This window comes from Platichthys flesus, chromosome 10 (assembly GCF_949316205.1).
Source record: "Platichthys flesus chromosome 10, fPlaFle2.1, whole genome shotgun sequence".
NCBI lineage: Eukaryota > Metazoa > Chordata > Actinopteri > Pleuronectiformes > Pleuronectidae > Platichthys > Platichthys flesus.
In genome coordinates this window covers 2806994-2819162 of record NC_084954.1, presented here as the reverse complement: position 1 = coordinate 2819162, position 12169 = coordinate 2806994, and the positions used below count along the sequence as shown (strand labels likewise).

At 43.0% G+C, this 12169-nt stretch overlaps 1 protein-coding gene across 1 annotated transcript in view; it reads right to left on the bottom strand.

Annotated features, from left to right (window-relative positions):
• atrn (attractin) overlaps window positions 1-12169 on the bottom strand; it is a 102600-nt gene that overhangs the window by 28532 nt on the left and 61899 nt on the right. The window contains exon 26 of the mRNA XM_062397579.1: window positions 10959-11037. Coding sequence (XP_062253563.1) covers window positions 10959-11037 — 79 coding nt within the window. The remainder of the gene's footprint in view (window positions 1-10958; window positions 11038-12169) is intronic.

Sequence of the window (12169 nt, the reverse complement as noted above, 5' to 3'; positions counted from 1 at the left end):
GTGTTTAGAGGCTGTGCAGGTCTTTATTTTTGAAGATGGTATAAAACTTGCACTGAAACATCGAGTTGATTGATATCATCACTAGCCTGACTGATTAAATAATAACAACATGGGTCGATATATACACATATAACAAAATAAATCTTTATGATTTCAAAAATTTTGTCGTCAAACCATAATGAGAAAGAAACGGGGTCGAGACTCGAGTTGAAACTTCTCGCAAAACAAACCAGTAAAAGAAAACAATTTTTATTTCGCTGTAGAATAATTCCTCGGAATTCTGTCGCCTAATTTGTGCAGATTTATTCTGCCCACTCGCTGCTAAAATGTTGTAATTACTTTCACCACGTAGGTTGTGTTATTGTCTGTGTTTGTTTGAAGCAGCATAACACAAAAGCTACTGGGCGGACTGGCACAGAACCCAGTGGAGGGAATGCGGTGCGGGTCAGGGAGGAATCCAATCTCATTTTGGTGCAGATCTCAACATTTTTTCAGTCCTCACAAAATAATTCATGCATCTTTTCATCATTAGGAGACTGAAATCTACGAGTGGAGAGAATCGGGTGCAGATCCAGTGAATTTAAAAGTGGTTTCATAAGGAGACAGTTGATTCTTGGTGGAGTTCTGTCCTCTACTGAGTACCCTTACTGTCCAGACATTAATTGTAAGAGCTCTGGCTGTGGGCCGTTAAAACTCAAGTGAAGGATGTGAAGTTTTAACGAGTTGCACTGATTGTAGTAGTGTTGATATTGGATTGTGTTCAGACTGAACTACAGGCGCCAGTGGCTGAGCAGCAGATCTGGAATCAGCTTGTTGACGTGTCCTCGGCTCCTCTGGGAAACCGGGAGATATTGTCACCACCTGAAACGTGCCTCCTTTGAAACATTTAATTACAGCGACTACTTTGCACTTTTGAGAGTTTATTTTGGGACAATTTTTGAATGTGGAGTGTGTAAACACATGGTGCATCGAGTCGGGGGGGGGGGGGGGGGGTCCTGTGTATTAAACTAGCATCGGGGGGGGGATGCATCTGAATATTCACTCTCTGGATTGTGTTGTCCCACACTCCTGCCAAGCCTCGAGTTTAAAAAAGGGCACAGAGCCACAGAGCGTTTCCATGATTCTAAAATTATAATGTTTTACAGAGCAGCATGGGGAAGCGCTTCGTCGGGGGGGCAGGGAGGAGGGAGGAAGGGGGGGGGGGATGTAACAGCTGCAAAGAAAAGGTGGAAAGATTGTTTTTTTTCGTCTCTTCCCTGCTCATGTGTGAAGCGTATTCATATCCAGCCATCTGCTCGTGGGACTGCTGCAGCCGGGCTGTGAGAGGAATCTCCTTATCATTATGGATATTTCTGGAAACTAATTTGATGTGGAGCTCGACGTGCCGCTCGATATCTTCATTATATTTTAGTGCTCTGGATATTCAGAGGACACCGGGGCCAGTTCTCTGTACTGTCAGCCGTCTTAACAGTTAGTCTGAGTCCTGGGGTTAAACAGAGCATGTTAGCTAACCTCAACATATTTTACTTTTCTGTCAGTTTTAAATTGATTTAAACTCATTTTAGTCGAGGTAGATATTGGTAAAAACTTCCCTGTGCTTTCAAATAGGATCACAACTGATCTTAATTGTCAGGAAAAGATCCAGCAACGTTAGCAAATCCCATTATTGCAATGTGACTCAATAAGAAACCGCCCGGGAAGGAAAAACAAAACCCTTCACAATCAAATACAACCTTCTACAACAGACCTGCAAATAAATCCTTTCCTGGAAAAGGTTCAGTTTCCTCTGGACTGTGACAAAAGGTATTGATTTGATTCTGCAGGTCTGTCAGGCTTCGTCGTGGTGTTGCAGGAGATCTAAGCACAGAAAGCCAGCTCCTATAAGTGGTGGACTTACGGCTGCTCAACAGACATTAGTCAGCCCCCAAAACAATCCTCTACATTACAGGACGAGTATTTCAACATACAGTAAATAGCAATAAATGGCCTGGTTCCATTCCCAGTGAGACTAAATCCTCATCTTTAACCAAAGTAGCCCTGTCTAATTGGTGTGAGATGCTAATGAGTTCAGTTAGACCGCCGCCTTTATGGCTTTAAAAGAAACATCTAAACGTTAAGTTCTGTGTTGTGTGTTTTAAAGTATTGAGAGAGATTGTGTAGTGCTTTCACTCAGACCCTCTTCCCTGCTTGTGCTCAAACCGTGAGCTTTGACTCGGATATTGTGTTTCCTCTGCTGCTGTGTGTGAAATGTCTGCTCTCGGGTTTCTCCTCTGATCTCAAACTTGAAGACCACACTCGTGGATAAAGTGAGGAAATAAAAATCTGTCTCTCTTCAGCGTTATGTTTTTTTTCCTCAAAGTGATTTTGTAGCTGCAGGTGTTCCCTCCCAACAACAGTACACATTCTCTGTGTGGCTTGATATTTGAAGTGGGTCCAATTCCAAAGGCTTTTTTTCCAATTCACTGGATGTTGTGTATCGTGTTTAAGTACATATCTGGATCCAGGCTCTGTTGTCAAAGCACAAACAGATTCAAACGTCACCATGTTGCCGGCTGATAAAAGAAGACAAACAGTGGTGCTGAACACGGCTGATTATCATGTCCAGGGAACCAGTGTACCCAGTGTACCCAGTGACACGACCACATATGAGGCATGGACACCAGATCTTATCAGCAGCTACGAGAGGAAGGTAATAAACCATAAAAAGGACAAAGCCAGGGACCACACGCTATATTAGCTTCTGTATCCAGGGGAAGCCAGAGCTTGTTTGTTTTTATGGATTCTCCAGATAAACACAGAAGGAACTCAGATCATCATGAGAAGCATCAACACAACCAAGCACCTACAGCTGCCACCGTGGGTCCTCGGGTCGGGAACACGCCACTTTAGCCAACAAGGTTAAAAACACACAGTTCCTGCAGGCAGACACACAACATTTGTGTCCTTGATAGTGTCTGTTCTCTAGATAGAAGGAATATAGAGCAGAGACTTGATCTCTGTTGCAGGAACTGCTCCCAGCCACTGGTCCAGGCCCAGCGATGACACTGGGGCCGGACAAGTCAAGGAGACTCAGCGACACACACCCCCCCCCCCAAAAAAAACGAGGGGTCAGCAGTTTGCGGTGGCTGAGGTCACAACCACAAGGTCGCCGGCACCGATTCCTCCTCGCTGCCTGAACCAGAAGATTTTAATTTGGCTCCTGAGGAACACATTTACTCGACTGTGCATCAGACGCTGAAAAGAGTAATGTGGTAACACAATAACACAAAGTGTGTCTGGGTTTGAGAGCCTTCACAAGAGAAAATGTGATTATTAAACCCTTGAAAAGGATGACAAAGGCCTATTGTGCAGGCTTTTCACAATAAAATTGACATGTTGTTGAAATAAATAACGAGAGATAGAAATCTGAGAGCAGTGTATTGTTCCGGTTGGATTGAGTGAGGAGGAGCTTTCCAAGTGACAAGAGTTTACATCTGAGATATTTCGCCGACTTTGAGTTTGATCTTCGCTGAAGTGTTAACACAAAGGCAGAAAAACAGATAATCTATGATGGTTAAACATCTATATTATTGCCTCTCGACAAATTACACAAATTCTATTGCTTCAAAAGAAAACATGACCCATAAATAATACAAAATATCCCCTTCGAAGCTTCACACATCAAGAGCTTAACTCGAGTTGTGCTAACGAGGTATTTATACACAGCTTTATGGAATTTATGCGAATTGTGCGTATTGATATCGTTACATGTTATACAAATTATACAAATTCTATTGCATTAAAGTAAACATGACCCATAAATAATAAAAATCACCCCTTAGAGGCTTCAGACATCAAGAGCTTTATCCTAGCCGAGCTAACTAGGTATGAATCTATGGATATATGAGTTTTATGCATAGTGCACTGATATCATTACATGTAGTCTCATTGATGTATAAAAGCATTATTAGTCCATGGGATTAAAAAACCCAGGATTTGCAGCCTAGTACTTTTATTCTTTGCGTGTGTCTGTGTGTGTGTGTTTGTCTGTGTGTGTGTGTGTGTGTGTGTGCGCACTCCGAGAGCCGCGCCTTCATTAACACCCCACAACCTGGGCTGGGTTGCATTTGATAGGAACAACACAAAAAGTTCAGTTTACACATCACGCTCCATTGAGCAGCTTCCCACTCATGTTATGACATAATAGCACGTACTTCTCACAGGGGCCTCGACACCTTGGTTGACATCCATATTTATAGCTGAGGGAGGGTGGTGGTGGTGGTGGGGGGGGGGGGGGGGGGGGTAGCTTGATGGTGTTATAAATATGTGAGGGTATCTGGAGACGTTTATGCCGCTCTCTCCCCCCCCTCCTCTCGGCAGCCTCCCTCTGGAGGAGTGTAAAGAACCTTCAACAGTTCATCATGTGGGACGCAGCGACGGGGGGGAATTATCACATTCTGGATTTCCACCAACACCCCAGGGGGCAATACATGTCCAATATACATCAGGTTATGTGTGATGCATCTGTGTTACATGTCGGGTAAATACACTTGCTGTCATCGTGAGGATATTTTGATGGCGGTACAGTACAGCGGGCGTTGGGGGGGGGGGGGGGGGGGGGGGAACCATGTCCTTCAAAGCTGCTGCAGGGTTTCATTTCTGCCACTTTACGAAACACTACCCACGACAGGTTGTGAAACTTCTGCTCTAAATAAAATAGATGGTCTGAAATCTCTTTCGGTGCCACAGTTGAATAATAAAGGAAAAGAGATATTCTGGCCCGCGGCAAGAAGAGTGAATGTTAGAGCGATGCCATTATTACAGTATTTTGCATCATGATGCATCAGCCCTTCCCTCCATGCTGCTGGTGGATCCCTGCTCTAATTAGCCTGCTCGCTCACATCCACTCCAGAGATGTGTTTTTATCACACGTGTGTTTCAGGCCTCGGTGAGCTGACACCTGTAGCTGCTCCCGGTTCTATGACCCAGTGTCTCCACATCTCAAAGATGAACCACACAATGAAAGAAGTCGCTCAGAAAGAATTTTGAATATTGTGAAGACTCTTATCAGACATAAAATGTTATAAAACCTTTATGAAAAAAAGAGATTTTAACCATAAACTTGATATCTACGAATATAAAGTAAACAAATATAACAACATGTGGAGAACTTGGATTATGCATCTTGCATTCCACTTTTTATATCTTTTATCTATTATATATATATATTTTATTTAGATAAGTTTATGTCTGAATAAATGTTACTTTGTATAAATATTAGAAAAAGGGAGTAAATAAGAAGTTTATAGTGAGTAAATATATATTGTTTCTTTTTATTGCTTTTCTTGTGTGTGTTGTATTATTGTTTTTATGTTTCTATGTTCATTGTATGCACCAATAACCAGAGCAAATTCCTGGCAATAAATACTTTCTGATTCTGAAAATATATTTACTGTAACATGTCACATACATTTCTGTATTATTTGTTTTCCTATAGGTCTGCGTGAGGCTCATACTGGACGAACACTAGGTCTCCTTCAGACTCAGCTTGTTATCAGTCTGCCCTGGAAACACAATCAGTAACTGTTCCACTTCATCATCAGTCAAACAACAAATCACAATGTGTTTCCCTGTTTGTCGTCTCTGCTGTGTGTGATCACTACTTTCTGTTTGCCCTGTGGACGTCAATGTAAATGTGATGTACTTTGTCAGGTGTGTTAATATGGACGGAGCTGAACTGCTCGTGGGGATGGAAGTGACTCGTGTCTCTAAATGAAGATGTTCTGGTGTGGGTGTATCCTCAGAGCGGCCTCTACTTCAGACCTGCTGCTCTGTAACGCTCCTGCAGGAGTGATCCAGCAGCTCTGACAGAGCGGAGGGGCTGATTCTCACTAAGAGGGCCGCTGCCTTCCACGGCACAAAATGGCCGCTGTGGTTGGGTTCTGTCCGTGGCCATCTGGCAGCTCAGGCTCCTTCAAAAGGAACCGGCAGGTCTCAAAGGACGGTTTTAATTAAGACTCAGACAGTACACACACAGACACACACACACACACATTTATGCAAACAAATGCACTGCAAACACACGTGGTGGGAAGAACATGAACAGGAACACTTTCAAACGCACAAACAGACGCACATGTGTGAGTTCTGGGTTGTTCCACAAACCTGCACCCGTCTCAGCAGGTGTCATGTTGCTACCACATGACACTTATTTTTACACGTGTCTTTACATCAACACCTTAAATCTCACACATGCAAATAAACACTGAAGAAGCAGCAGCTCCCGAACTGTCTTTTCTGAGCCTGACAGCATTTTTAAAAACATCACTTCTACAGCTTAAAAAGAAAATGAATAAGTTTGATCATGACACCCTTGATTAACTTACACTTTCCAAAAGCCACAGAGTTCTTTGAAGGTAAGAATACACTTTAATTTTTAGGGGTCCATCGCAGCTTTTCATAAAATTAGCAGGCTGTGAATGATGTAAGAGCCTCATGAAGTGAAGGGGGGGAGGGAGGGGGACAGAAGAGCTGTTCCAAGTAAATAACACAGTTAGGTCTGCAGGTTGGCTTTTTGTGCGATGGTCTTTTTGTCTTTTATGGTTATAAACACAGCTCGTAGAATAAATGCTATAGATCTGCTTTGGTGAGTTGATCCTCAGTAACTCATAACCTCAAAAAAGTGGATTTCAATCCTGTTTTTAATCGTTTTCGGTATAAAAAAGGTTTCACAACGATGTCGACACTTCAGGGGTAAAGACTCACAACGACTGCAACAGCACAAAGAGCTGAACTCCTCCTCGAAGCCCGATGACAAGCGGTCAGCGGTACGCAGCACACGGCTCGGGGCTGAATCCCTGTGACCCTGCGATGCCCTGCACGCAGTGTGAGTGAGGTGAACGTGGGAACTCATCGGATGCAAATGTGTGTTACTGTACGGGCTGATGCAAGCACGGAGTAACGTGCAGGAACTGGGGTTGACTGTGGGAATGAAGCCGGGGGGGGGGGGGGGAGAGCTGAGGAGAAACACTTCGGACCCAGCGTCGAAGAGACAAGCGACTGTAACGAGGGAAAATCGACCTGACGGAGAAAAAACATCATTAGCTTTGTGTGTTTGGCCGAAATGTATGCGTCAGGTTGCGTTAGCACGGTGTACGTGTGTATGTGAAGACAGATCTTGAGGTGTGTATTTCTGCTCCAGCAGGAGGACGAGGTGATTACAGTGAGGACGGAAGCTGCACAGCTTCAATGACGGAATCTGAGTTTTATTTACAGAGCATTTCTAATATCGTCTGGTTGATGTTGTGTTGTGTTGTGTTGTGTTGATGTTGTGCTCCACATCACATCGTCCTCAACACAAACAGCAGGTGAGATAATGAGCAATCTAAAAAAAAAACTGAAAAGGTGTAATTATATGTACTTTTGAGCAGTGGAACAATACTTTTAAATACATCTGCACGACTCCTGCGTCAGGGAAAAGAAACGTGTTGATAATGAACCTGATTTGGGTTTTAAGGACCCCCGGGTTCCAAAAAGACTTCAGACGTCAGAGTGAAAGAGCTGCAGCGACCACGGCGGAGGACGACGGCCTCATGAAGAGCATCATTAACACGACTCCCCTCAGACACGTCTCTCTGTGACAGGACTTCAGTGCAGCCGCCTCCCAGAGAAGACGGATAGATCCTCACGGGAAAGGCCACATCGTTAAGTCGGCCTCCTGCTGCTTGAACCGGCCATCATGTCCGGGTGGCATATTTCACTTTGACTAAAAAAATGAAGAAGCCACTAAAACTCAATTTGTGTGAATAGATCTTTACCTCACTCGGAGGATTTAATAACATGAAAATGCAAAAACTCCAGGTTTCAACAGGACGTGATTTAAAAAGCCGGCTGGGCCACTGGTGTCACTGTTGTAATTCTGATTGGCAGAAGTGACTGTTTGTATTTAATGGGTTGTCTGGCACTCAGGAGTATTTATCCAAAAAGGTTCCCAGCTCCAGGAATAGAAGGGAGTCAGGGCAGCATCTCGACAGCTCGTCACAGTGTCAGGGATGTTGTTAGTACGGATCTGGAATTTACTGTGGTTAAGAAACTCCATTTTATTTAAGGAGGCAAAGCCTTCATGTGAAGCTGGTTGAATTTGAGGGGACTGCTGGACCTTAGCGGGGGGGGGGGGGGTGTACTGCACTTAGCGTCAATCTAGTTTCCAAATCAACTCATCACAGACTTCCTCAAACTATGCTGTCCACAAAGAAAACCTTTCCCAGGTGTTGAGGAGTTAAACATCGGCTTCAAAGTTTCCTGCTGCCCCCGAAACCACTTGACAAAGCCCCTGTGCTAATTTTACAGGAGAGGTTGAGCCTGGAGCGCTGAGGCAGTGAGGTGGAGAGAGGGTGGAGAGGCAGCAGGTGAAGGGGGGGGGGGGGGTGAGAGGCGAACAGGGGTCAGGGTCATGATGACTACTGATGACCACCCGAAAACCACTTCAGCTGCTGCGGCGAGTGTGAAGAGCAACAAACTAAAGTTCACCTTAAGCGCAACAGTAGCTTGTATGACCTCAGATACAGACACACACACAGACACACACACACACACACACAATGCAACACACACATAACCTTTCAGCCACTCATTCTGGACTCATCGGGAAACTCTGATGAAACAACAGGAAGCGACTTTTCAATATGTAGGTCCGAGCCTCAGTCAGTGGAGGACTGGGGACACTGGGACCGTGTCCTACTTCATGGACAAATAAAATAAAATAAAATAAAATAAAAGCTTTGGACAATGGCAACGAAAGTGAAGTCCTAAACTGAGCACATCTATTGTGGCTGCTGTCATCTGAGGAGGGATTTAAACCAATCACACGGGGGCTTTGTCAGGAGGTTTTCTCTCTCTACCCGTCAGCACCGGGGATTCGTGCACGGGTTGTTTTTTAAAAGTAGGTTAACGTCACTGTCAGTTAAAATCTGCAGCGCTTCACAAGACCTCTTACGACCTTGTATTTTCTGATGCACGTGTACAACTTCAGGTTTTTACATGTCTCTCTTTAATATTTGTATTTGAAGATGTCACAGTTTTACATACCTACAACTATGTCTTAGCTGTAGTGACTTTAAAGGGAGCTTTTTTTGGGGGGATGCTGGCAAAGCTTCCTGTAGTTTACTGCAAAGTGCTTTGAGTGGTCGAAAAGACTAGAGAATATATAAATATAAATAAAAGTACATTCACCTTTAAGGTAATTTTAGAAGCATGTTCTTTCTAGATGTGAGTTAAAGCTCTTTACCAGTTCTGTGATGTTGAACTGCAAGATGTTTTGAATCTATAAAGAAAAAGGGCGACAGGTACAGATTTAATTCTCAGCTTTATTTGTTAACCCGTCTATCCAGTCCCTGATGTATTTATGTATTAATGTCTGTTATTATCGGTGGAGGTGACCTCTTTAGATGTAAACCTACAACCCCTTTAAGAAAAGAAGAAACTGAAGAACAGAGTGTGACCTGTGGCCCTTTCGGAAACAATCTAAAGTTTATGTAAGCTTTTCTTTTTACTGGTTGAGGAAGCACACGAGAGCAAACATCCCTGCTCTAGATATGAAGCTTCCTCAGGCTGTTCGCTCCCACCTGACAGAAATGAGACTCCTCTCTAAAGGAGGATGTACAGAAGTACAGAGTAAAGATTGAAGCTTGATGTTTTGTTCCCCGGATTCGAGGCGAACACCAGTAATTTAAACCACCGCCTCTCTGCAGTTAATTGTTTGCCTTCCACAAACTGATATAATCGCCGAACTGAACTAATTATCGATAGGACTAATGGATCATCGGCTGATTTAGCAATCTACAACTGCACAGTGCCTGAAGAGAGAGAGAGAAATCAATCCTGTTTTTATCAAGACAGGGTTTCCAAAGAGCAGCAGGTAAAAACACACTGGTCTCAGAGCGGAGACACAAAAGATATAACTGCATCAAGAAGTCCATGGATTTTATCAGTGTTCATTCCTTTGGGCGTTTAAAGCTCATTAAGGCCTCATTTGAGATTGTAAAGAATAAAGCAAGAGCTCATAATTAACTCTTAAATAAACTGATTAAAATGTTTTGATCTTGAAAAACACTGGAAAGAGGGATTTGGACATGAAGGTAAAATCACTACTTCTCGAAAATTAGGATTTTAAACTCACTACACATCGAGTTCATAGCTGCCAAGTTTGCAAAAGCTTCAACTAATAGAAGCTTTGGACCTCTCTGCTGGTTTTATCATTTTCATGGCAGAACTGATGAGCTTAGTTTTTTATTAAAAGTTTAACAACCAGGCTTCTGGCACAACATCAGGATCCAAATTTCAGATATAATTCGCATAAATTAATATATTTTAACAAATATATCCACATATGTACTCAGACCTTTGTTTGTTCAATGCATTTGTTCTTTAATAAGCAAATCTAGAAATATAAATACTTTGATACTGAGAAGAGAAATGGGTCATGGAGAGAGGAGGAGGAGGAGGAGGAGGAGGAGGAAGAGGAGAAGAAAGACAAGGAACCGGGGAGAAGTGAGAAATCCTCTTCGACCAGCCAAAGAACAGGGTAAATCTTTCTGTTCTTTCCATTTAAACCTGTTTCTTGATGGGAAACCTTTATGATTTGAATCAAATGAAAAGAGGATTGAGTTCATAAGTTTAAATATATTCTTACGTGAGAGTTAAACCCATGAACCCCTCGTGTGTGATGTCGTGCAGAGCAGTCGGACGGTGTGTTTACCAAAAGGCACCTGAGTGTTTGCAGAGCATCTTTACACTTTCCAGTTCAAACCCTCAGCTTGATCTTTATAAACTCCACCGACCAGAGAGACGTCAGGACCGAACAACGAGTGAACAGACAGCGAGAGGAGCAGGACCACGAGTCCATGTTTGCCTGGTTGTTAATCCACCTGCCCGAGAGGCCAGAATCAATATTTGACGAACGCATGCGTCTCAGGTCTTACCTCTCGTCTCCGGGACGCCCAGCAGCTCTGTTTGATCTTCCAGACCACGGCGGCCACCAGGAGCAGGGACAGGAAGCAACTGTGGACAGACGGGGAGAGGAGGACATGAGTCAGGAGGAGGACATGAGTCAGGAGGAGGAATCCAGCAACGAGGAAAAACCTGAGGTGTGATCTGTAGTGAAAGGTGCTCGACTGTGGATGTGAAGAAATTAAATCAACTAAAACTGAATTTTCTCTTGTAAACTCTGCATGTCTCATCTGATCATATAGCAACCCACTGTCCATCCCTTTACCTGCTTTATTAGCCCCATGCAAAGACTTTTACCTTTTACCACTTCATATTCTTATATATATATATATTGTTGTTTTTATATCTATATATATATATATATATATATATCTTTTTGTACTATCCACTCCAGCAGCACAAGAACACGTTCATTCTAGACACTGACACAATCACATCATTGCATTCTGTACCATAGGGTCAGACCCATTCATGTACCTGTATCTGCAATGTTCTATGTTTGTGTGTTTTATGTATGTCGGTTAAGTGTATAAGTGTATAAACTACTGGATGACCTAAATTCCCCACGGGATTAATAAAGTATCCATCCATCCATCTATCTATCTATCTATCTATCTATCTATCTATCTATCCATCTATCTATCTTTCTATCCATCTATCTATCTATCTATCTATCCATCTATCGGTCTATCCATCTATCTATCTTTCTATCCATCTATCTATCTATCTATCTATCCATCTATCGGTCTATCCATCTATCTATCTTTCTATCCATCTATCTATCTATCTATTCAGGTGTTTCTGGTCGCACAGTGTTTGAGAGACACAGTGATTACAGCCCACATCGATCTATATTTAATGAGCAACACGTCTGACGCTTGAGGACCGGCCTTAGTTTTGTTTGTCTTCTAATTAAAAAGTCATAAGCTGCTGCTCCGGGAGCGCAGGAATCATTTAAGGTCATTTGGACAAATCACAGCAGCTTCACCTGCATATTAAATAAAACTAAACAGGATAGAATCAACATTAACTCAACAAAGAGACACTGTACAAAATGGGATACACAATCAATGCGACAAACATCTCCACAGTTGTGTAACATGAGAAAACCAGAGGGTGATGTCACTTCTTCACAGGATAAAGAAGTGTGAGATGGTGTGAGACAGAAGAAGCAGCTGTCGGG